The sequence below is a fragment of the Papio anubis genome, chromosome 3, assembly GCF_008728515.1.
Source record: "Papio anubis isolate 15944 chromosome 3, Panubis1.0, whole genome shotgun sequence".
NCBI lineage: Eukaryota > Metazoa > Chordata > Mammalia > Primates > Cercopithecidae > Papio > Papio anubis.
Genome location: NC_044978.1, coordinates 162,657,078 through 162,683,335, shown reverse-complemented (window position 1 = coordinate 162,683,335; position 26,258 = coordinate 162,657,078). Strand labels below are relative to the sequence as shown.

Below are 26,258 nucleotides of genomic sequence, written 5' to 3'. Positions count from 1 at the left end.
GCTTGCCTCTAACTTACCATCCCCACCTCCATATAATATACAGACACACACCCACATGCCTGCACAAACACACCCTAAATTCTGATTTGTATTTCCCCAGTCTTTATACTTTCAGATTTCCTCTGTATCGCTATTATACGGTCTTCCATAACCCCTAAACCATCAATACTGTTTCCTCATCTAATGACAAACTAAAGAAACTGTCAAGTATGGAAAGATATTTACTATAACTTAATACTAACATTGGAAAGCTGCTACCAATAATATTTTCTAATATTAAATATTACACCATTCCTTTTATCAATTATGCTTTCTTTTTCCTGTTTCAAATTGCACGTTTTTTTTTTTCTGCCAATCTGGGTCAATTTTATAAGTACATTACAATTTTTATTGGTCCATTATACTTTGCACTGGTCTTTAAATGACAAATACATTGGTGAATTGCATTCATGTTAACTAGCATTTTTAAATGGTCTAACTTTCTAGAGAAGAGAACTACCTTATCAAAGCACTATTCAGAATGTGCCTGAATTGTGCCAGAAAAAAATTCTGAGAAGCAGTATGGTAGAAAGGAAAGGGCATCAGACCCAAGTTTTACCCCACAGAGTGTCAAAAACTAACTGTTCAGCCTTGGACAGGTCCCAGACCCTGTCTGGACTTTGATTTCTTTTTGATGTAATGTGAATTCACCTGGATCTTGAGAGTGTTCCCATTCTCACATTCCCTGATTCTAGGAAAATAACTTGCCATCGATTCAAATTAGTCATTTAGCATCTGATAAGAAGTTAAGTGTTGAATGGCAGTTCGAAGTAGGTTTAAAGTTTACTTTTATTATGGCCTGAAAAACAGGAAGGAGTAATGATATCAGCCTCTAAGAAATAGGGCTCAGAATGGAAAGAGGTTGGCCACAGGACCATTGTTTCCTAGTATTAGTCCTCTTCAACAATTTGATTTAAAAATATACATATTTATAATTTTTTATTTTATATATATATTTAAATCAAATGGTTTTATATACATCTATATAAGCACACATTATTTTCACTGAAAATTTAGAATACTTCCAATTCATATCTGGATTGATGAGGCTACATATACTATTGAATTTTTGTCATCCATATTGATTTTACACATATTTCCCAAGGGGAATTATAAGGGGAACAGATGGGGTTACCTGACCCTAATTTCCCTTCTGATGCCACATTCCCCTATTTCTGCCTCCTCTCGATTTTTTCATTTTCTCACTGAAAACTCTCAGTTCATGAGCAAGCTCTCCTCACTAGGAACCAGGCAGTTGGAAAGTTTTAACTTTTAAAGTTCATTTATATTTGAGTCCTCCAAGAGCAACAATCCCCCAAAATTAATGATATTATAATAAAAATATTTTATTTCTTCAAAACCTCAAAAAATCATTTAAAACAGATCTTGCACAAGATTTATCCCTCTAGGCTAAAATAAAGCATTAGAGCTTTTGTTAAGGCAAACATTTCCTCAAACTGAAAGAAAACAGAGCTTTAATGGAAATACAAATGCAAGCTTTGCAGTTGCAACCAGCTAATATAACATTAGAATTCTGCATTTGTGAACTGCTCTAATTTTATGTGCATATATTATTCAGCAAGAATAGTGTTCCTTTAGTTTTATAGATTTTTTTTGCTCTTATTTAGCTGGTGATATAATTACATGCTCTTATAAATCTGAATATTAGGAATTCAAACATACACAAAAAAGAGAAACTTGATTCTTAATGACTTATCTTTTTTCCCCAATACACTGTCATCCCTTCATTGTTTTTTGTTTTGTTTTGTTTTGAGACGGAGTCTTGCTCTGTCGCCAGGCTGGAGTGCAGTGGCGCGATCTCGGTTCACTGTTACCTCCACCTCCCAGGTTCAAGCGATTCTCCTGCCTCAGCCTCCCAAGTAGCTGGGACTACAGGCATGTGCCACTACATCCAGCTAATTTTTTTGTATTTTTAGTAGAGATGGGCTTTCACCATGTTGACCAGGATGGTCTCCATCTCCTAACCTCATGACCTGCCCACCTCGGCCTCCCAAAGTACTGGGATAACAATGAAGGGGCTAGGCGTAAGCCACCACGCCCAACCCCTTCATTGTTAATCTACAGCCCCTGTGCATTCAATGATCAAAGATTTTTAAACTACCTTCTTGAAACACACATACAAACTTTGTCAGGCAACTTCATGTGCACAAGCACTGTTCTTATTTCTGTTTTTTCATCTCTTGAACACTGACCCCTTGACTTGCCCCTAAAACTTTCAATAGCTGAAACCAACCTCAGGTGAAGCAAGCCAACAACATGAGAAATGGCTGTATGCAGACTCTTTGGGAGTGATAGCGAGATGATGGTGACAATGATGACAATGATTATCACGATGTGATTTTTCTACTTAACCCTTTGGTCAGCCCTATGAGGCAGCTACTACTGCTATCACCATTTTACAGATGGGGAAAACATAGAGGTTAACACAAAGAGGCTGAGTAAATTATCACGTTCTCACAGCTACTATGTGGTAGAACCAGGTTTTGGACCTCTAGTGCTACAGGCTAACATTGCACCGTCCTCTCCCTTTTACAGGCACTCCGGAGGAACGGTTAACCAGCTGTGTGTCTCAATGTGAGAAATGTAAGCGTGTGGTGGTGCAGGAAAGAGGGCAGAACTGTGATGTCTCTGGACCCCTGATGGCTCCTGGTGAGTTTCCAGCACACTCCCAAGGCAGGACCCAGAAACAGCCCCGAGTGTGGGTCCAGAGTTGTCTTCCTCACCTGCGTAGAGGGTTCAGTAAAGGCAAATCTTTACCTGGAGGAAAGCGTATTGGCTCAGCAAATGCAGGGAAGGGAGGATCTCAGCAAAGAGGATTTCCATTCATTGGAAAATATGTGGAAAAGAAAGAAATGGACTTTGATCTCACATGAGGGAATGAAAATGAGAGCTTTTGCAGCCAGAAAGATGAGGGAAGATACTCTCTCCTACCACCTGTGTGAGCTTGGACACCCTACAGAGAACCAATTTCTCCATTTCCTCATCTATGAATGGGAATAATTATAAATTCCTACCAATTTCCGTTTCCTCATCTGTGAATGGGAATAATTATATAATTATACTTACAATTTGCCATGAGAATTAAATGTAAACTACCACACACACACATCAGCGCTTCATCACCTAGGTTGCCTTCCTCCTGATTCAGAACCATTTTTTTTTGGCTTAACTCCCTTTTTTTCCAGCTTTATTGAAGTATATAATGGTCAAATAAAATTATATAATGTAAGTTGTCCAACATAATGATTTGATATACAAAATCTTTTATTTCCTTGTTTATTTCACTTTTCCCCATGGAAGTCATTTCCCTCACATGGTCCTTTTCCTTCTCTTCCTTTCCCCAGTCTTTCTACAGCAAAATCAGCCTTGCCCTTTCATTCCTTCCTAGAATTCTCTGAAATGCTAGATGATATGTTCTGTCTGTGCTAACTCCCAGTGCCTGAAAACATTTGCCCCATGTGGTGGGATGCAATATTTGGGTGCTTTGGCCCTTAAGTATCTACCTGACCAAGTGTTCCCTACACCCTAATTCTGCACAGAGAGAGATGTTTAGGTTTTTGGAACTATAGTACAAATGGAGTACAATAAATGGGACACTCGCACCCACTCTAAGTGGCAGAGGGTGCTTTGCAAAAAAGCAGAACAAAGGAAGAGCCTCTTTGTGCCCCCCAAAGATTCCAACTTTTCACTCTGTAGACACCTAGGTGAGCCCTAAGCATCTCTGGCCCTCCCTTCAAGTCTCAGAAGCCAAATAGCAATACTGAGTGATAGACAGAAGTGCATGATGTCCCTACGGGAGAAGACAAATTCTACCCCCTTTGCAGAAAGCTTCAGGTGTCTATGAGCCCATCTCCACTTCATAGAACAGAGAATAGGGCTTGTCATCATGTGTTTAAAATATTCTGTATCACAAGTGGAGTGTTTTTTAAAAACAATGAAGTTGCCACATGGGTTTCAAGTGGTAGATCAAGCAACCTAATGGACCATCCTGCCTCCCTGTGAAAACACATAGATAGATGGTGGTGGTGTCCACCAGTCATCTTGATAAAGGTAAGAGATCAAGGCCAGGCTTCTCATGTTGGGTTAGCAACTTCTCAGAACCATCACCCATGAAAGTTTCAAGTAATTCTCAAACCTTTCATATCCAGAAATGTTCCATTGGGGAATTATTCTTTGGATATTTGGAAGAAATAACAAACGTTATAATATGTTGCTACTGCTAATTCTGCTCCAACTGTGAAATACCATGATATGGTTTGATTGTGTCCCCACCCAAATATCATCTCCCATAATTCCCACGTGTCGTGGGAGTGCCCCATGGGAAGTAATTGAATCATGGAGGGAGGTTTTTCCCATGCTGTTCTCATGACAGTGAGTAAGTCTCACGAGATCTGATGGTTTTATAAAAGGGAGTTCCCCTGCACATGCTCTCTCCTTGCCTGCCACCATGTAAGACATGGCTTTGCTCCTCTTTGCCTTCTGCCATGATTGTGAGGCCTTCCCAGCCATGTGGAACTGTGAGTCCACGAAGCCTCCTTCCTTTATAAATTACCCAGTCTTGGGTATGTCCTTATTAGCAGTGTAAGAACGAACTAACACATACCACCACCAGAGCTAGGACCAGGTTTTGACCCATGCCAGAGCTTGGTGACACCATGAGACCTGAAAACAGTTTTACACCACCTTGACTAGTTTCTCTACGTATCTCCATGTTCCTCTGATAGTCTTACATCATAGTACCCAATAGCCAGGTAATGTAATTTTAACATTACAAATTTGTTCAAATGCATAATATTAGCAATGGGGTTACTGGGATCAATTGCTCTCTCTGCTTCTTTCCACCCCCACCCCTAGCTATGCTTCCAGGGCTGCCACAATCCTTTACATGGCTTATGCTCTTCTATTAGCAGGCACTGTGTTCATCTCTCACATTCATTATCTTACTTAATCCTGTGAGATGTCTGCTATTTTAGTCCCATTTTACAGATGAGAAAACCGAAGCTTGAGATAGATAAAGTAGTTTTCCAAGATCTAATCTAATCTGTGGAGGAGTCAGCCCTCAAACCCAGATCCACAGCAACAACAAAGCCAGCCCACAGGAATCACAATTCATATATACATTCTGCCTATTCTTAGCATGTTTTCTGCCTCTTAGAATGAAAGTCACATCGAATACAATAAAAATCACTGATTACCTATTTTTAACTAAAATACAAGTGTATTGAGTGGGGAATTTCTATTGAGTCATCCAACGTGGAGATGTGGGAAGAACTAGAGAAAGGCAGAGGATATATTTGGGCCAAGCTCTCTGCCATAGTTTAGTGCCAAGCCTGGGGGGCTGGACAGCTAGGTGCTAGATTTGTCTCTACCATGTAGGCTTGCTGTGAAACCCTGAGCAAATCCTCCATCCCCAGGCTCATTTCCTTGTTTGCAAATTATAATAGCCCATCCCATCCGGTTGTTGCATCAGGTATTACCTAGTGACGTTTGAATATGGAAACGAGAACTAACTATTATATACGCCCATTCACACATATTAATATACTTCCTTTCTCTTCATCATCCCAATATAGTTACTTCATGTTTTTGTTAAGTAAATATTCAACATTTATTAGTTATTGTAACTAACTTAGTTATTGTAACTAACTTTTGTTCACCGCTGAACTATGGATTGTGTCATTAAATTTTCTTTCTTACATACTTTTTTGTTTTCCCTGAAGTTAATAATTGTCTTATTTCTTATTTCCCTCCTTGTTCTGGCAAAATGCCGAAAAAAAGTTCTTTGCCAAAACCAGAAAGTTTTTCTCAATATATGCAAGCAAATCAGACAATGGATCAGTTCCACTTCTTTCTTCCTGCTCTGATCCACAGCGGCTTCTCTGCAGGCATTCTGCACAGCTGACATTCTAGCGCTCCCCTTTGCCTTCACCCAAGGAATAATTTTGGCCTCTTTTTGGGTCTGGACCTTTTATTCCCTAGACTCCAGATATTCCTCTTGCTTAGTTTACTCTTTTGTTTTAAAGGCACATATCATTTAGTAGCTTTCGAAAAATTCATAAAGACCTTGTATATCTGAAAATACTTTATTCCATTCCAAAATTTGATCAACTTTACATTCATTATCTTATTTAATTAAATGAATGCCCATTATTTTATTCCCATGGCAATGGGAGGCAGTGGCAGAATATTGACTTCTAGATAAGAGTTAGTTAAATTTTTCAATATAATTCTCTATTCCCTCCTAGCTCCAAGTAGTGTTTTTTCAATGTGAGTCTCAATCCTTTGCATGGGAACTGTTGTTTTTTTTTTTTTTTTTTCCTGAACATTTTAGTAGATTTTCTTTATTCCAAATGTTCTGAAATATTTCAGTGATGTGTCTGGTGTGTTTGTGTGTGTGTGTGTTTCATTCATTATGCTAACATTGAGTTGACTCTTTATAATGTGTGGCTGTTATAATCTTGTCTCTCGGTTCAAGGAAATTCTCTTTCATTAATTCCTTAACAGTTCTCTTCCCTCCATTTTATCTGTTACCTCTTTCTGAAACTCCTGTGGATTTAGATGTTGGACTTCCTGGGCTGATCTTCAAATTCTCATGTCTGCTTTTATTTTTTCATTCCCATTCTTCTCAGAGATTTTTTTTCCTCTGTTTTCTAGTTCATTCATTAATTTTAATTTCCACTTTGGTATTTTTAATTTCCAAATTTTATTCTGGTTTTCTGAATATTCCTTTCCACAGTTGCCTGTTCTTGTATCATAAGTGCAATATGCTCTCTCTAGAAATAAATTAGAGATTTTAAAAGATGTTTTCCTCTGCCCTGCACTGCCTCAGTTTCCTCAAATTATTTTTTGTTTCTCTCCATCTCTCTCTCTCACATTAGAGGACTTCCAAGAATGGTCATCTGTTTCATTCAAGAGTAACACATCCAAGGCTGACTAGAAGTTTCAGGAGCATAGGTGGGGTTACAAATGGTGAACTTTACTGCAGTGTGGCATGGAGGAGAGTTGGCACTTTCATGAGAGGCCTTTTATGGATTGTTCACTTTCCCCAGAAGACCGTCATTTGCTCTCCCTCTGCCAGGGTATAAGGCAAGCTGTGGGCACTTTGAAAGAGAAGAGAGAAACTGGGATCTCACTCTTTAGTAAACAGATTTGATTTAAAACCTCCTTAGTTTCCTTCTTCCCTATTAACTGTTCTACTGTGCCTGAGTGTCCCATAGTCCAGATATCTGGCTCAACTTCATTAGAAAGCAAACTGTTGTATGTCTTTGTCCAGTGGGGGGAGGGATCCGGTCTATTTGGTCATTCTGTAAATCTATTCACCTGTTTTCACTCTGACCCATATCTCACCTTCTACCTTCAATTTATGAGCATTTCCAGAATTTGGCAGAGCAAAACAGCCTGCTTTTTGTTGATTCTTTCCCCTACAAGCTTAAATTTCATGATTATTTTAATGCTGTGCCAAGTCAGTTACCATTTGTTTATTCTTCGTTGAGCTTTCAAAATGTAGTTGGCATTTCTTCCCTGATGCCATCTCCTCTTTCATTCTCTTTGTCCTTTGAGCTTTAAACTTTTTAAAATATCGTTTTGTAGGATTTCAGGTGCCATATTGAACTCAAAATATAGTTTCCACTCCTTGCACTTAATAGGCTATCAAAAGCATTCTCCTCCATACGGAAAACATAGAGTAAATACAACACTTTATTTCAGTAGAATACTGAAAACACATTTGAATGGCTTTCTCATAGTATATCTAACCATTAGCCTATCACTGGAAACTTAGAATGAATGAAAATTTCACTATTATAAATAGCATCAAAGTAGCCATCCTTTCACATGAAGTTTAGTCTTGTCTCTGACAATTTCCTTAAGATCTATTTCTAGAATAATATTAAGTCAAGTATTCTAAATTTTTGAACTATTGATACATGTTACCTAATTGATTTCCAGAAAGGCAGTAATAAATCAGCACTCTTCCTCAAAGAAGAGGCAGTAAATGGAATTTATCCCATCATCACCACCAGTATCATTTCTCAAAATCTTTATCAGTCATGTCCCCATTATTGTTTTAATTTGCATTTCCCTGTTGACAAATGTGACTACATTTTTTTCATATATTTATTGGTAACCTATATCTTCTGTTAATTGCTCCTGGACCAAGCTCATTTTTTTTTCCTAGTGAAATGTGAGGTTATTTCTTATTTGTATGAACTCTTCATTTGTTAAAACATCAAGCTTTTTTGGCTAGATTTCTCAAAAACATTTTTCCATTTTATTTTTTTAATCGAATACAATTCTTAGAATTTATCTCTGAAACACAGAGAATTTTTGCATTTTTACATAATCAAAATTGTCACTTTTTTCTCATTTATGCTTAGAGGGTTTCTCATCCCATGATCAGATAAGTGTTACCCTACATTTTCTCCTCTTTAAAATATGTTTTGAATTTTTTGCATTTTACTCTTTTCCTTCTGAAATTTAATTTGCAGTATTTTCTCTCAATCAGGTAACTCAACACCACTGATTGCATACTTGTCAGTTTCTCAACCAATATGTAATGTAATTTTGAACACATTTTAAGCTCTTATATTTAATAGTCTGTTTCTTGGCTCTTTCAACCCCATTTGTCTGTTGATTCTTACTCCAGAATATCCTGTTTTAGTTACCATTAACTTTATAGTACATTGCAATGTCTACTAGAGAAAAACCTGCCTTACTGCTCTTCTTTTTCTAAATTTTTAAACTCTCTCATTGTATTTATTATTCAAGATGAACTCTAGAATATGTGGTCAAGTTTCCAGAAAATGATAGAAGCAACATGATTTCGATTAGAATTGTATTAAATATGTAAATTCATTTGAGAAGAATCAAAATGCTAAGAGTATCCATTCTTCCTTTCTAGGAAGATGACGCCTATCTCCACGCATCCGAGTCTACCTTATATCTACTCGGGGAGTTGTATTGTTTTTCCAGTACAGAGTCTATATAATTACTCAATCAGTTTATTTCTGGATATTTTTATGTGTTGGTACTATTTTGAATAATTTTTATCTTCATAGTTTCTAAATGATTATCACTATTATATCAAAATGTTAGTTACTAATTTTTATATATTTATTTTATATTGAGTCAACTAACTCAACTCATAATTTCTAATAATTTTTCAATGTTTCTAAGAATCTTTGCTTTACTATGTAAACAGTAATTTTGCCTGGTAATATCATTTTTGTCTCCTCTTTTCTATATCTCACTTTGAACCAGGTATTAGTAGGCTGTCATGAGTGAAACTGTAGACAACCTTGTCATTATCCTGGTTTTAAAGAAAATACTTTCACAACAAGAATAATAATTGCTAATTTTTACTCAGTGCTTTCTGTTTGCCAGTTACTTTGCCAAGGGATTTAACTACATTACTTCCTTCCATCTTCAATCATTTTAGTAGAAAGTTACTATTGTAATCCCATTTTAAAGACAATGAAACTGAGGGTTTAGAGTAGAAATATATCCAAGGTTATCCAACTAGTCAATAACAATGCAGGATTTCAACACCACATTGATTTGACTCCAGAGCCCATGCTTGTCACATATTAGTATTTCAAGTAAGCATGATTTGTTGATAGGATTTTTTAAGGACAGCTTTGAGATTTTTTTCTTGTCTCTTTTGGTGTTTGTCGGTTTGATTGAATATTTGAGCTGAGAAGATGGGAGAGAGAAGAGCAGGTTGCTTCTAGGCAGGCAGAACATAGACATGAAGAGAATACTGAGTACATTAATGATGCAAGAAAAGTACAACAGAAAAATGCTTCCCCATAGTTCCACAAGTTGTGTGTGGACACCAAAATCAATTACTAATGAAAAGAATACAATTTAAAGGCCAAAAAATTGCATCTTAGAGTTTTAGTATTATTACAACACAAATAAAGCTATATGATGTAACCACTTGCCCATTTCAGTTTCCAAAATTTCTCAAAGAGCATTTTGGTCTCATTAACTCAGATCTTTGAGTCACTAAATAGTAAGGCAAAAGGTGGGGTTAAGGTGATTTGTGCTATTTAAGGCTCATCTTGGCAAGAAGCTGAGTGGAGGGAGACAGTGTGCCTCCTTTTCCAGTGTGAAAAAAGGAATCCAGCAATGCAAAAAATAAAGTCTTTAAAAGTGTTACACAAAATTATGTATTTCTGCAGCATATCATCCCAGGCTTAGTGGCTGTATAATAGCCCTGCTGGACTCCCACTACTGCAAGAAGATCATGCGCAAAGCATTATGATCAGCACAGGAAATATGAAGGTCTTACTTTTCCACCAGACAATTTCAATTGTTGGGGTTGGTAGGAGAAGTGTTTCCTTAAAAACCATTACATAAAAGTTTTTAGCTTTGAGTGCTAAAAGAGTTTTCAGCATTTAAAGGGCCACACTCTTTTATAGGAAGGGGACAATTGATTCACGCCAATTAGGTGTTCATGTAAGAAAACAATTTTTTTTTAAGCAAGTTTTAGGAACACTTACCCTTGACCAGTGAACAGAGAGATGGTTTGATCTGAGCAAACACACACAGGATTGTGCTTCTGACCTAGGTTTTAATCCTGGACCTTTTGTGCAGGGCTCTTAACCCGTCAGCTCTGGGTCTATTCATTTAACCATTGGTAATAATAACATTGCTGCCATTTCCTTGATGAGGCTTCTGTGAGATTGAAAAAGGGGTATACATGGGAAAGTGCTTTTGAAAACTGAAATACACTTGATATGTGTAAGGAAAGATCCAACAGTTTCCAGGACACTCTCCCTGAAGAGAAGTCATATTTATTGCTCCCCCGAACTCCTCTGAAAAAGACAGTCATTGGCAGTAATGGAGTTCTTCAGAGAGCCAGCCTGTTTCCATTTCAGTTCAAAGCCCTTGAGGCAGCAAACTTTCAATCCAGGCACTGCCCCTGAGTCCCAAGTAAATTGTCTGTTTCCCCAATATATGTGGTGAGCATTTAAACAGATCATATTCTTTTATCAGGCAGTGAAAATCAAAATTTAAAGGCTAAAGGAAGGATGACCTATTTTACATGGACTTTATGAGAGGCTTTAGAGGTGTCACGTGATCCTAGGATAACTCGATAACGTCAGCTCTGGGTCACCACATGGCTCCCTTTTCCCTCAGTCCCTTTGGCCAGTCATTTCTTTTATACACTGCACAGTGGCTCTGTGTACTGAGGACTAGCTTAAATCGAGCTTGAGACAGGGGCCATGGAATGATTGAGTAGTGAATTAGATAGAAAATTGCGGCTTTTGCACCATAAGTGAGAGAATCGCTGCATTCAACCAGTTGCTATGACTTGAGGATTTCTCATTTCTTTTGACTTTTTTTTTCACAGACAAACTTGATGTCAAACATATTTGTCTCTTTAGATACACAAGTGCTGCCTGTTGCCCTTGACCTTCTTTTAAAATCTTCCCTCCACATCTCAAATACTCCTTAGCCATCATCGGCATAAGTTGTGACATACGAAAATCAATGTTCAAGAAAGAGTTGGAGGAGGGAAAAGTTCAAGTCTTAAACCCACTCAAGGTTCATTGGGCCCCCATCAGAATAATCAGCCATGAATGTGGGACACAGGAGTACAGGAGGCTGAACATAAAAGGCAAAGATACCACAGAGAGAATTGATTTCTTATATTGGTTATTTGGGTTTTACACAAATTTGTACCAAGAGGTACATAAAATTGAGTCAAACTTGAAAACTGTAAAATCACTGGATTGGTTTATTTGCATTTGTTCATTCACGCATGAGCACAACTAGTTGTTCTAGAACAGGCAGATGAGGACACTGGTTATATATGGCCACTTGATTTCAGCACTCATGACTTGAGCCTGCTCTATGCCTGGAAGTGTGCTAGGCCCTGAGAGAAATAGGCAAACAAGTAAGATTTAGATTCTGGCCTCCAGGGATTGATACATAGCTTTGATTCCAGATAGTAAGAAAACTACTGGAAGAGAACCATCAAATGCTTTGGCTGTCTCCCTAACTGAGGTATAGCTTTTTACAGTAGACATAAAGCCCCATGAGCATAGATTAGGCTAAGGATAAGGCAAACACCTCCGCAAGTCTTCCAAGTCCCCAGACAATCTGATGCCACCCATATGGAAGGACCTCTCCCCAGTGCCTGTCTACACTGCACAACACAACTAACCACTCAGCATTCTTCAAACATAACCACACATTTACTCTTCCAGGTCTTGTTCACAAGCCTCCTTCTACTTAGAACACTTTGATACCATCTTCGCTAACCTAGAAATCTGATTATTTCCCCTGCGGCCCAACTCAGTGATCCTTAGTGAGAAAATGCTCAGTGAGACGTCATTCCAAGGTCTCTCCCAGCCTCTAAGTCAATGATATGTGAACCGAAGAAATACATAGAACAGTTCACCTCCGTTGAACCATGAAGCCATTCCTGATGCCCTGAGGCATAATTAGACCTCTGAACTTCCATCCCACGTGCTTCTTCTGCTACTATAGGACTAAATGTACTGAATTGTAAATAGTTGTTTGTTAGCCATTTACTAGTTTATCCTTCCAAGTAGAATGAGTAAAACTCAAGGGCAGTGTCTGCATCTTACTTCATTTTTGTCCTATCTAACAAACAGTCATGTGGCCATAGCTAAGCGTCAATCACTCTTCCAAGTGCATTGCATGTGTTTCTTCATTTAGTCCTTACCACAGCCCTATGAGATATATTACTATCATTATCCAATTTTGCCCATGAGGGAGCTGAGACACAGCAAGTTTAAGTAACATGCTCACGGTCATACAGCTGAGTGGGTAACCAGCCTGGTTGTTAACCAGGCTCTTACCTGTTCCTTTATGCTGCCTTTTACCTATCTTTGTACCTTCAAGGCTTGGCTCAGAGGTCCAGTACCTGGAGCTCACTAAATGCATATTAGCTGATTAAATGACTGAGTAGGTGACCAATCAGTACTGGTTAGTTCTGGCTAGACCCTACTACAAAGTTCTAGGCTATAGAAGTTGGATAATAAGCAGATTTTGAGATGGTTCAGAAAAACTCAAGAAGATAGAAATGAAGAATTATACCTACGGATTTAGGTTGCTTAGCCTTGAGAGCAAAAGCCGAAGGCTGGTTTCATAATGATCATCAAGAAAGGAAGGCTGATTTGTGAAGACAGTGACTGAGCTGTTTTTCTCCACCTCCGGGGAGGAGAAAGGAGCAGAACTGTGCCTAAGCCGCAATGGGCAGAGTTTAAATCCATACAAGGAAGAATTTCCTTGGCCTAAGTATCATTTGTTAGAGCTAGGAATGAGTTATAGAGAGAGGCTCCATTAGGTTATCTGTCTTCAGCCTTTTGGACTTGCTTCTGCTCAGAGTGAGGAACATGTAGAATGAAAACAAACAATAAAAGGTCTCCCCCAGCCTTATGAATCTGAATTTGAATCTAGGAAATACATCAAACACTTCGTCTTCTTTGATTCAACAAATGAAAAAATGAATTGATGAATGAACATGTCCCACATTTAAAAGGCAATAACAAAAAATTGCAATCAGCAATAAGAAAAGGGGTCTTCTTAGGGAATACTTTTGTGCTACAGATGTAACAATAGAAGAAAAATAGAACTTATTTAAGCTCTTCTATGGCAGCTATAATCCAACTATCTCTTGCTAGGTCCATCATCCTCTTAACATAAAATTAGAAAAGGTCAGTCTACATCCTCAGGTGCTGGCTTTGACCCATCATCACCATTTACTCACTTGATAGATGACAGTATCTTGATGCATATTTCTTTAAACATGAAGTAAACTCAAACTATGAACCACTATTTCATCAATGTCCAATCTAAAGCACTTTAAACAGGAAGAAACAAATCCTTCCCCGAGAACAGGAAACAACATCAAACCTACTTATTTTTTTTTCCTATATGAAAACTGAAACACGAAATAGTAATGGAATTGAAAGAGAAGGTAGACAGTACACAAATCTATATCCATATTTGGTACTGTTTCAAAACCACGATTCTCCTTTACTTTCTGTTAATGGCAATAAAACCTTATACTTGTAGAATGCTTTACAGTAATAAAAGTTATTTAATACAAACATTATTTCACTGAATTTGTACCTGAAAGGTAAGTGTCTTCCTTTTCATCTTATAGAAGCAGAAACAGCTCAGATAAATAAGGGACTTGATTGAGGTCACCCTGATAGGCCTTCAGCCAGGCCTTCCCACTTCTAGACTGACCATTTCAGGTATACCTGTGCTGGGTGTCTGGTGAGCACCCAGTACACCTTACCATGTACTGCCTCTATTAATAGAGAGCTGTGGCATGGCCCTATAAAACCTTGAGAAATTCAGCTGGTCTAATAATTTTGGGAGACCTGGGATAAGAGAAACTGCTCTATCTGTTCTGAGTACAGAACACCCACTATCAGTGAGAGCCTGCATTCTAACTCAGGCTTTCCCTGCTTGCAAAATTATCTCCTTGTGAAAAACCTGGCTCAAATGCCATCTACTCTGTGAAATTGTCCCTATTCCCCTTGCTCCAGGTAGAGGGACATAATCCTTTAAGCTCTGGATCCAGGCTGCTTGGGTCTCAGTCCCATGTACTAATTAAGTGACCTTACCCTCTCTTAACCAGCCTCATCTACCAAGTAGGAATACAACTAATATCCCCTTATTCAGAGATGGTAAGGAGTCAATGATTTTATATCAGAAAAATGCTTCCAACAGCTCTTGGCACACAGTAAGCTCTGTGTTTGTTAATTATCATTGTTAACTATTCCTGAAATTATTGTCATTGGTAACTATTCCTGCAATTATTACCTTCTCTGAGTCTTTACAGGGCTTTGTTTATCCTCCTGATGTATTACTCATATTTTTTATAACTCTTCTCCACGATTTGGTTAGTTATTATCCACCCCATCATCAGCCCAGAGACCTCAGTTTCTCTTCCAATAATCTCTTTTCAGATCTCTTTTCAGATGAAGGCACTGATACCCACTTATATCTACTGCCAGCTGAAGCTGGCCTGGCTCTGCAAGGTTTTTCTCCTCCTGCCTCTTTAGATTTATCTCCCACCATTCCTGCCTCACTCTGAACGGCTGGTATCACATCCAACTGCATGCTCCTCAACACACGCTTCAACACTGCTCTCTTTCCTATGTCTGACATAGGCTCTCTTTTGCCTTGAATTGTCTTCCCAGTTCTTTGTCTGGCTTAATTCCTTTTCTTTGTTTAAGACTTAGCTCCATGCAACTCCCAAGACAGATTGGAGGCCTACCTACAGTGCTCCCATGATACATGGAGCATTTGGTGGTTGTCCTATCATTATAATGACCTGCTGTGCTCTCCCACCATGACCTTGTGTTCTAGGGCAACATCCTCAGTCACTTTCTCATCTCCTTAAGTATGGATGTGCTTTGCACATGGCGGAGGGGGGCAGTATTCAAAAAACATTGAATGGCTGGTCTCATTAAATAGATAATAGATAGATAATGACACATACTGTGCATTTGATGGGTCACCAAGCAGTGCTTACTGATGTGTTCTTCTAAACACTTTCAAGAAAGTGATTCATTTAATCTCCACGACAATCTTATAAAGTCGCTACTACAATTATCCCCATTTTACAGGTGAGAAAACAGAAGCAAAGCAAGATTTGAAAACTTTACCAGTGCTACACAGTTAAGAATTAAGGACACCAAGGTTAGAACTCAGAGGTCTGTCTCAAGATCAACAGGTTCTTGACCCATGTGCTACAGTACCTGTTCAAAAAGGGTATCATAATAGTAAAGATATCTAAACAGACAAAGACAATATGTTCTAGTTCCAATTTTACAGATGAGAAAGTTGCAGAAGAAAGTTTATGGAGAAGCAGTTCAGGGGAAAAAAGGTAGAAAGCTGAACTGGAAGATGATAACCCTTGCTCCTCACTAGCCAGGGCTGGAACTTGAGCCAATCTCTTATTCTCCCTCTTTATGTAAAATCGAGACCTTGGGAACCTGTCTCTGCTTCCTTCCAGATCAAATATCCAATTTCACTTAGCTTTGGCAAACATTCATCCAGGGCTTATTGCGCACCAGGCTTTATGATGTACCTTTATCCTTGAGGGATTCATCTTTTTGTGGGGAGACAGGCACAGATAGACAATATTTCTAGACCAGTTCAAAATGGCCACAGTGCAGTCACATGGGTTGTTTTAAAGGAAACCATCCCAACATGAAACATTATCCAGACATGAGTCCTTGGCCCCTCCATAATATCTTCCATCTAACAACTGGCCAAAACAATGATGTATTATCAAGGATCCATCCCATCTTCCCTCCAAGTCATCACCCAAGCATAATCACCTCAGTTTACAAGTAAAGAAGCCAGTGATCAGGCTAAGTTTGCCTGTGGTCATACAGCTCCCCTGTGGCATAAGCCACTGCCATCTCTGTCCCTGAGCACTCTCCCAGAACTGAAGTGGACTATGGGGGACAGGAGCATTAACTGTGCTGCAGCTGCTGTTGGTTTTCCAGGATGGTTATATGCTTAAATGGATTTTCAGATTTACAGTTGATTCTAGAAATTGCATCTAGTTCATTTCCAACTCCGTAAGTAAAAGCTGGTTCACTTAAGGCAAACAGCATCCAATTAAAATACATTCTGTAGAAGTGAATGAGCAAGGCATTTTACCCAACTCTTGACTTATTAAAAAAAGAAAATCCTATCGGGGAAGTTCTCAAAGAGAATTCCATCACATTATTGTGAGATGAAAGAGTTAAAGTACGAATGATAAAATATAATGTGAAAATATACTCTGAGGCCAGGTGTGGTGGTTCACACCTGTAATCCCAGCATTTTGGGAGGCCGAGGCAAGAGGATCACTTGAGCCCAGGAGTTCAAGATTAGTCCAGGCAACATAGAGAGAGCCCAACTCTAAAATAAATAAAAGATATTAAAAATTAGCCAGATGTGAGGTGTACACTTGTAGTCCCAACTACTCAGGAGACTGAAGTGGGAGGATCACTTGAGCCCAGGAGGTAGAAGCTGCAGTGAGCCATAATTGTGTCACTGCACTCCACCCTGAGAGACAGAGGGAGATGCTGTCTAAAAAATAAAAATAAAAAAAGAAAGAAAAGAAAAGAAAGAAGAAGAAGGAAGAAAGAAAAAAGGAAGAAGACGAGGAGGAAACAAAGAAAATATACTCTGAGAAGCAGTCTTGGGTAAGCAGGGTACAGGTTTCAGTGTCAAGCCAAATGCGTCCATACCCCTTTTCAGCATCTCACTAGCTGTATGACTGTGGGCATGTTCCATAACACCACTTTGCCTACATTTCCCTACTTGTACAAAATAAATAAATAGCATCTGTCTGCCAGAGTACTTGTAAGAATTATAAGTTTAGTTTAGTGTCTGGCATAGAGTAAGGGTTAAAAAAATAAACTATTAAAAAACATTTTATTAAAGTCTTAATGATTCAGAGATTGATTATTTCATTAGAAGATCATCATGCTTTTTCCCTTTCTTCCTGCCTGCCCACATCACAGCTGCTTGTAAGTTATTATTCCATGAGATAAATAATGAGATAAAATTTAATTCAGATGGCATAGCAACAAAAGTGGGAATAGGATAGGCATTGGAATCAAACAGGTGTGAACTGAGACCCTGAATGGCTTTGGGCAGGTTATGTAACCTCTCTGAGGCTTGCTTTTCACATCTGTGAAATGGGGATAATCATACCTACCTTCTAGGCTTCTTACAAGGATTGAAATATGTGTGTATGTGTGTTCACTCTCTCACACGCATACAACTCCTAGCACTGTGGTGGGAAAATACTAGGTAAGTGGAAAAGTACTGAATCAGTTCCAGTAAGAAATATAGTACTTGGCTAAACTAAAGCTTCAGCATCCATCACAATTCATTCTTAAATAATCTTTACTTACCCAGCTACATTACTACCATGGATGGCCAAAAGAAGTCATCCTCACCACAAAGGCCTTGCATCTGGGGCCATCAGATTTAGTTTCCTCTCTTAGGGACAGCTTCGGTGTCAACTGAAGTAGGTTATTCCAGGCATATGGGAACCCAGCCTAGCAATACAAATGAGTGGGGGCAACAGGTAGACCTCTTGGGGATGTTCAAGAGGTGCAGAAGCAGATGATGCTGTAGCTGACACCCTATGACCTACTTTCCACCCAACGCCTTGCAGTACCAAGAGTCAGTGAAACCAACTCAGAGACTAGGATGCCCTTTTTCTAACCACTACCTCCACTAGCTAGAAGGCAGAGCTCCAACTATCACAATGGAAATGACAGGGGTCAACCAGCTGTACAGGATCACATCTTTGGAGGCAAACAGCACAGGCAATATTTTCATTAGGAGCCTTTTGGTAAATTAATAAGCTGAAGGGTCACGGGATGCTGACAGTGATATGACACAGGCATTTTTACATGAACATTTGAACTTCATGTTTCTAGTTTAAATATTTTATCTACAGAGATGTCTGAGTCATCTCCTCACATTCTTCCTCCCTTCACTCTCCTTTGAAATAAAGACTATATAAGATGACAACTTTCTAAAGGAAAACATGCAAACAAAAGACAAAAATCCAAAAGTCACATTAACATACCATAAAATATTTGAGTATTTGTTTGGACCCCTGGAGACCCACCACATGTCATCCTGAAAGTAGCAGGCAGAGATTTATTTTGTATCCTTTTCTACTTCCTGAATAATGCTCCCACTCAAAGTGAAAGGATTCCAATTTCATGGCAGGCTAGAGGGTGTTTTTTCTGAAGCTTCTTACTTAACATCACATTGCATACAACAAAACATACCAGTCAATACCAGTATTACATTTCACTGAAATTTCTGTTGAGGAAGAAATCTTCAGAAAAGGCTCCCTCTTTTTATAGAAGAAAGAATTTTTTAATTGACATTAAAAATCAACTCATTCTGAATTACCATTTTTATATGAAAGTTTCTGTTATAGACAAAATGGAAAATCAGAGTTTCACTTTATCCAACCTCATCCCTAAGAAAAGCTTCATACACAGAAGTGTTCTTTTTTCCATACGCTAGCAGCATTATTAAAAAAGAAACAGGAAAAAAAAGCTCTGGCATCAGTCTTCAATATTGTTGTCTAATTAAATGGCAATGGAGTGGATGCGTAAAAATATGCATTAGAGGTGTGTAATGCGTAATGTGAAGAAGAGTAATCAAAGCCATTCAACAGGATTTAGGAAAGGATTTCAGCTGGCAGCTTACGAGACAGAAGCATATAATTTTGCTAATTTGAAATAGGTATTGTAACATATAAACATTACTGCTTTGCATATTTTAATGAAAACTGCTTCTACACCAAAATGAATCTTTTAGCTTGAACTCTCTTCATACCACAGAGCTTCTACCTATTATGAGTTCAGCATAAATAAGGAAGGCACGCAAGCTGCATTAAAAGAATGGTCACCTCATTAAAATAGGTTAAAACCAAGCCCCTATTCCAAGCTACTATAACACCATAAAGTAAGTTTGCTGACAGGTGTTGTATTACATTTTTATATCACAATGAACGTGTACTCACACAAACCAAATCTGCATGTTTCCCTTGATATACACCTGCAACTTGTTAATTCAAGAACCTTTATTAAGAAAGTATACATTTAGCAACACCTATAGATTTGTAAAAACCCTATTAGCTTGCTTGAGAATCTAGAGTAAATGTATTTGGGGTCTTATTTGCATGGTTTGCGAAGACATGGAAACTACTGATGACTTTTTTCAAAACGACATGCTTGCAGATAGCACAGTTCCACAAATTGATGTATGCATATTACCTAGACTTGGAGCTGAAAGAGTTGAGAGAGATTTGGGTCCTGTGTGAAGCTGAGGACATCACTTACCTGCCAGCCTGCTTCTCTCTGAAGTACTTTTTTCCAGTCTTCTTCCAGCCTTGGGGAGGTCTCATCCATTGCTGATGCTGCTTGCACAAACTGGATTCGCCAGCGGCTGTTACTCTCTCTCCTTGCAAGCCTTTACCAAAGCAGCAGCCAGGGCAGTCCAGGGGCAGACTGTCGTGGAGAAAATGCCATGCCAGAGGATGAGGGATCGGGCAGGAAGAACCCACCGGGGAACAAATTCGGGACACATGGGGCTACCCAGACAGATGCCAACTGGCCAAGCTGAAGGCCAGCTCAGCCATCAGGCGTCCAGAGATTAGGAACAACCAAGCTCCAGGGCCGGTGGACAATGGGTCATTCTTATGCTTCTGGTGTAAAGGTCAGAAGAGGGAAGTGTGCAGGCTTGCTCTATGCTTTAGAAATATGCATTTCTATGTGTGCTCCCGTCTTCTCCTTGCCCCAGTACACACACACACACACACACAAACACGCTCACACACACACCAAAATTTGCATTGTTCTGCCGGGTTGCATCAGTGGGCTGGTGTATCCTAGAAGAAATAAACTATTTTACATAGTAGCAACATTTCATTTGAATACATCTCCCCCAAAAAGCAGCGTATGAATCACTCAGCAGCCAGTGAACATGAATAATAGCAAGCTCCTTTGGGTGAAAATAGACTCATTCCCATAGTTGAATTCTGAGCATCTCGAGTCCCGCCCCTTCCCCCATAAGATGTTCTGCAAGCAGGCATTTCAATCCGACCGTGGGCCTCGACCCCTTTTCCAAATCAGTATCCAAAAGGATCAGAGGCTTCGGTTTGAATGAACTCCTCAAACTTTAGAACTCAAACCCAGCCAATGCTTCACTAGCACTTCACATGCAGAATGATGTTGGCTCGTGATACTAAGAATTGCCCTTCACCCCTAGAGATTCTTATCTAATTAGTCTAAACTAGGGCCCAAGACATTGGGAATTTTTTTTAATGTTCTCCAGATGCACCCAGGATTAGAATCACAAAACTTGGTGCAGAGTATCATTTAAGATATCTCTGATGTAATCACTCATCTGACGCCTGAATCCCCATGACCCGGTCTATACCACTAAATACAGTAAATTCACTACCTACCAAGACAGTCCTGTTTCATGGCTGATAATTTTGGTCCCAAAATGAACTGATTTCCTTCTCCCTGCAACTTCTACCCATGGATGTACTACTTTTTAATTCCAGAAGGAATGAGACTAAAGCCTATTCTACAGAACAACCCTTCAGAGATGCAAAGACAGTGGTACCCCATGCTCCCAAACTTCTACTAAAGTGTCTAATTTCCAGATTAAATATTGTTAGGTTCCTCAGAAAATGGTGCAAGATGGTTTCAGGTCACTTCTCCATTCTGGTTGCCAGTCTCGGAATGTATTCTACAAGTTCCCATGCTAGCAGAAGTGATCATAACATTCTTGCTATGATCTATCATGGTACACACAGCCAAATAATCTCATGCCTTGTTTGAAAAATTGCCACAATATCAACCATAATCATCATAATAAGAGCAACCAACATTTACTGAGCATGGACCTAGGTGTCCAATGTTATGTCATTATTATGCTCCTGATTTACAGATAAAGAATCCAGGCCGGGTGTGGTGACTCACGCCTGTAATCCCAGCACTTTGGGAGGCTGAGGCAGGTGGATCACGAGGTCAGGAGATCAAGACCATTCTGGCTAACATGGTGAAACCCCGTCTCTACTAAAAATACAGAAAAATTAGCCGGGCATGGTGGTGGGTGCTTGTAGTCCCAGTTGCTGGGGAGGCTGAGGCAGGAGAATGGTGTGAACCCAGGAGGCGGAGCTTGCAGTGAGCCGAAATTGCACCACTGCACTCCAACCTGGGCGACAGAACAAGACTCCGCCACACACACACACACAAAAAAAAAGGAATCCAAAAAGAGATAAGGACATTTGCCTTGGTGATGAGGCCAAGAGTTAGTTCAGATATAACTCCAAGCTCTACTTGAGGCTAGTCAATACTCTTTCACGATGCAGTCTCAGATCCCATTGGCTCTTTTGACAATCATACCTCATTAATACAGCACTTCCGTCAGTTATGACACTTAAGTTTGTTCTTATCTGAAGATTATAAAGAAACACGCTTTGTAAGCTGTAAACCGTCATACAAACCTAGTTTGCCATTATTATCCTTTTAGTAATCACACGACTATACCTTCCACCTCGTCTCTAGTAAAACAGACACATGCAAAACACTTTACTTGCCCAGTTCCTCCCTTTTACTGAGAATATACAGATGCTTCTCAGAGGTTCTTCTGAGGTGTAAGAGAGAAAGGCCAAGAGGACCAAGGTTCCAGAAAATTTCCCCAGAGACTAGACTCAATGGAAGTCTCACCAGTCATATGGTTCTTCCCCCATTTCCCCTAAATCCTTATGAACAGCATCCCATAAGGACAACTGGGAACAATTAGTTTTATCATTTGAATTGCACCATCTGCAATGTAGTCATATCTGTTCCTATGGGAGGCAGCACACGAGTGGTTGGAAGCATAGACTTAGATTTGATTATCATCTCCATTATTTTCTAACTCTGTGTCCCTGGGCAGGTTACTCATCTTCTCTGAGACCTGGTTTCCATGTGTGTAAAGGGGAAGTGTGCGTTATCGTCTCAGGCACATTCTTGTCCACCAGTATCTAGTTCCCCTCTACTTCCAAGCCCACAGCAAGATAGCATTTCCCTAACCCACTTAAAATCCAGCATAATCACATGACTTGTTTTGTCCAAGGAAATGTAAGAGGATGGGTATTAATTCCCAGGGTGGGGGAGGCTTCAATAACAGGCACTTGATTCTCAGCCTGCTCTTTCTCTATTGTAGTGATTGCAGATGCCTGTGTTGCTAAGCCGTGCGTTAACATAGAGGCAGACAGGAATGCCGAGCCTGTTCTCAAGGAGAACAGGCGCCTTGGAGAGTCACCTGGACCACCAAGAGGCATTATGTGAATAAGAAATAAGCTTCCAGTGCTATTTGTTACAACATAAGCTAGCCTACACTTTCCAATGCAGAGTGGTTCTGAAAATGAAATTTAAAAAAAATTCTAGCTAGAACATAGATCCCAGACATTGGGTAGTCCTGCAATATTATTTTAAATAGCTTCCATTATAGCCCCAGTCTGTTCTTCCCAGACTCTCACACTTCACTATTTTCTCTTCCTTCTCCAGTCTTGATTTTTCCGGTATCATAAGATACCAGCATTAAGTGTCACAGTTTCTAAAGATGATACAGAAATATGAATTTTAAAAAGAAAGAGCAAAGCGTTCAACAATGCAGTATGCCTTCGTCTCAGAATCCAAACTCAGAACAGCATGACTTCGATGCTACCGATCACTTAGCAAGGAAATTAATGAAAGCAAAGTGAAGCATCAAATAACAAACGTAGCTCTGTATGAATTCGATGCTGATAAAACAAAGTACATGTCTCCAAATTGTAAACATAATGAGAACATACATGAATACAAGAGCTAATTAAACAGCATAGCTTTTATTCACTGTGCTTAAATCAAGCACTAAAAAAAATAAAAAGAATAGGTTTTTTTCTTCTTTGTTGGATGTCTTAATTAAATGAAGGAGAGACTATAAAAATAAACATCAAGGAAAGTATGGATAATGACTCTGGCCAAACCACGACACTGACATTTCATGAACTCTAAGTCTTTTATTTCAAGCTCTTGTGCTTCTTAACACCACACAAACTTGAGCTTCCTCTAGGACACCACTGGGAGATTCTTATTTTTAAATGTTTTCAAATGTAAGTGCTAATAACTAAATGGGAGTCCTAACCCTCATTACTTTAGAATGTGACCCTTATTTAGAATAGGGTCTTATCTTTTTTTTTTTTTTTTTTCCTGAGACAGAGTCTCGATCTGTCGCCCAGGCTGGAGTGCAGTGGTGTGATCTTGGCTCAGCGCAACCTCTGCCTCCCAGGTTCAAGGAATTCTCCTGCCTCAGCCTCCCAAGTAGCTGGGACTAAAAGCACACACCATCATGCCAGCTAATTTTTGTATTTTTAGTAGAGGCAGGGTTTCACCATGTTGCTCAGGCAGGTCTCGAACTCCTGACCTCAAGTGATCTGCCCGCCTCAGCCTCCCAAAGTGCTGAGACTGCAGATTGCAGGCATGAGCCACCACACCCGGCCAGAGATAGAGTCTTTACAAAGGGAATCAAACTGAAATGAGGTCATTAGGGTGGGCTTTAATCCAATATAATTGATGTCCTTATAAAAAGGGGAAAATTGGGTCACAGAGACAGATGTAGACAGGGAAAAGGCCATATGAGGGTAAGGATAGATTCAGGGTGATGCAGCTACAAGCCAAGGGAGACCATAGATTTTCAGCAACCACCAGATCCTAGGAGAGAGGCAGTGTCCTAGTCCACGTGTGCTGCTGTAACAGAATACCTCAGTCTCGGTAATTTATGAAGAACAGAAACTTATTTCTTGCCATTCTGGAGGCTGGGATATCCAAAACCAAGGCACCGGCAGGTTCAATCGTCTGGTGAGGGCAGCTTCTCTGGAGGGCAGGAATACTGTGTGCTCACTTGCCAAAAGGGCAGGTGACTGAACTGTGTGAAGCCACTTCTATGAGGGACTTAATCACATTCACAAGGGAGGAGCCCTCATGGCCTCATCACCTCTTAAAGGCCTCACCTCTTAGTATTATCATGTTAACAACACCTGAATTTTGGAAAGGATCTATTCAAACCATAGTAGGCATGATATGGTTTGGATTTGTGTCCCCACCCAAATCTCACATTGAATTGGAGGAGGGGCCTGGTAGAAGGTGATTGGATCACAGAGGTGGATTTTCCCCTTGCTGTTCTCAGGGTAGTGATTCTCACGAGATCTGATGCTTTAAAAGTGTGTGGCGCTTCCCTCTTCACCCTCTCTCTCTCTCTCGTCTGCCACCATGCGAAGAAGGCGCTTGCTTCCCCTTCACCTTCCACCATGATCATAAATTTCCTGGGGCCTCCCAGCAATGCTTCCTGTTAAGCCTGCAGAACTGAGAGTCAATTAAATCTATTTTCTTCATAAATTACCCACTCCTCAGTTAGTTCTTTATAGCAGTGTGAGAATGCACTAATACAAGGCATGAAACAGATTCTCATAGCCCCCAGAAGGAATCAACTCTGTCAACAAACAGTGTGATCTTCGACTTCTAACCTCCAGAACTGTGAGACGACACATTTCTGTTGTCAACACCATCCACTTTGTAGTACTTTGTTACTGCAGCGCTAGGAAACTAATACACTCTGAATTAAAAAATAAAATAAATTTTTAAATAAAGTAAAAGTCATGGCGAGAATGTAGTATTTAAGCAGAGTAAACTAGGTACCTTATAAAAACTGTTACTCTACCATTTCTTGGCTCAGAATAAACAACACACTTTCAGTACGTCAGGAATGTGGGCCTGCAGTCATGCAGTTAAGCTGCTGGTACCATGTGAAATTTAATATCAAATTGATGCCAAAAAGTCATGGAAAACCTTTTCCTTACCCACTGTTTTTTCCCTCCAGATAAGCAGCGTATTAAGAATATGCTGACTAATAAGAAATAGAGTTTTAGAATTTGTAACATTTTCCTTATGAAAAAGTTATATATATGAAAAATCTATACGAAATGCATCAGTCAGTCCTCCCATGATTTAAGATAAATTCCTTTAGCTTATAGAATTAAGCCAGGCACAGTGACTCACTCCTGTAATCCCAGTGCTTTGGGAGGCTGAGGTGGGAGGATTGCTTGAGCCCAAGAATTTGAGGTCACAGTAAGCTATGATAGTGCCACAGTGCTCCAGCCTGGGCAGCAGAGTGAGACCCTGTCTCAACAACGAGGAAGTGGGGGAAACGTGGTTAAGACGTCATCGTAAGAATCAAGCAACTAAAAAATAGTTTTCCAGGTGAATTAAAACATGCATGCCACAGTGCCAAATGCTGGTAAAAGATGGTAGTTTACCCTGATCTGTTAGATGCAAATATTCAATCTAGAGGAGAAAACAAAAAAGTCTGGGGTGGAGGGAGCAGGAGAATATTGAGAAAATTAAGTACAGAGCCAAGGAGTCTCCAGGCATGGAAGAAATGAGATGATCTTTCACCTACCCATGGGATTTTGTACACACTTCCACTTAACAGCTATGACAGAATTTTTATGAGTCCCTACTGCCCACGTTATACATTTCCAGTTTAACTTCACCTCAATGAAATTTTTGTAGACATGAATAGGGTATGTTTTCCCATAAACTTTTACTTCTGTTTTTTGTTTTTAGGTGGGT

At 39.5% G+C, this 26,258-nt stretch overlaps 1 protein-coding gene across 5 annotated transcripts in view; it reads right to left on the bottom strand.

Moving 5' to 3' along the window:
* Positions 1–26,258, bottom strand: part of PPARGC1A (PPARG coactivator 1 alpha) — a 684,515-nt gene that overhangs the window by 283,946 nt on the left and 374,311 nt on the right. For 2 of the 5 annotated variants that reach the window (XM_031664083.1, XM_031664084.1), the window contains one exon: positions 19,932–20,099. The exons of 2 other annotated variants lie outside the window; for them this stretch is intronic. In XM_031664083.1, the coding sequence (XP_031519943.1) occupies positions 19,932–20,000 (69 nt within the window). In that variant the 5' untranslated portion in view covers positions 20,001–20,099. Of the gene's footprint in view, positions 1–19,931; positions 21,624–26,258 lie in introns of those variants that run through there. One more of the 5 variants, XM_031664085.1, reaches the window with a different exon arrangement.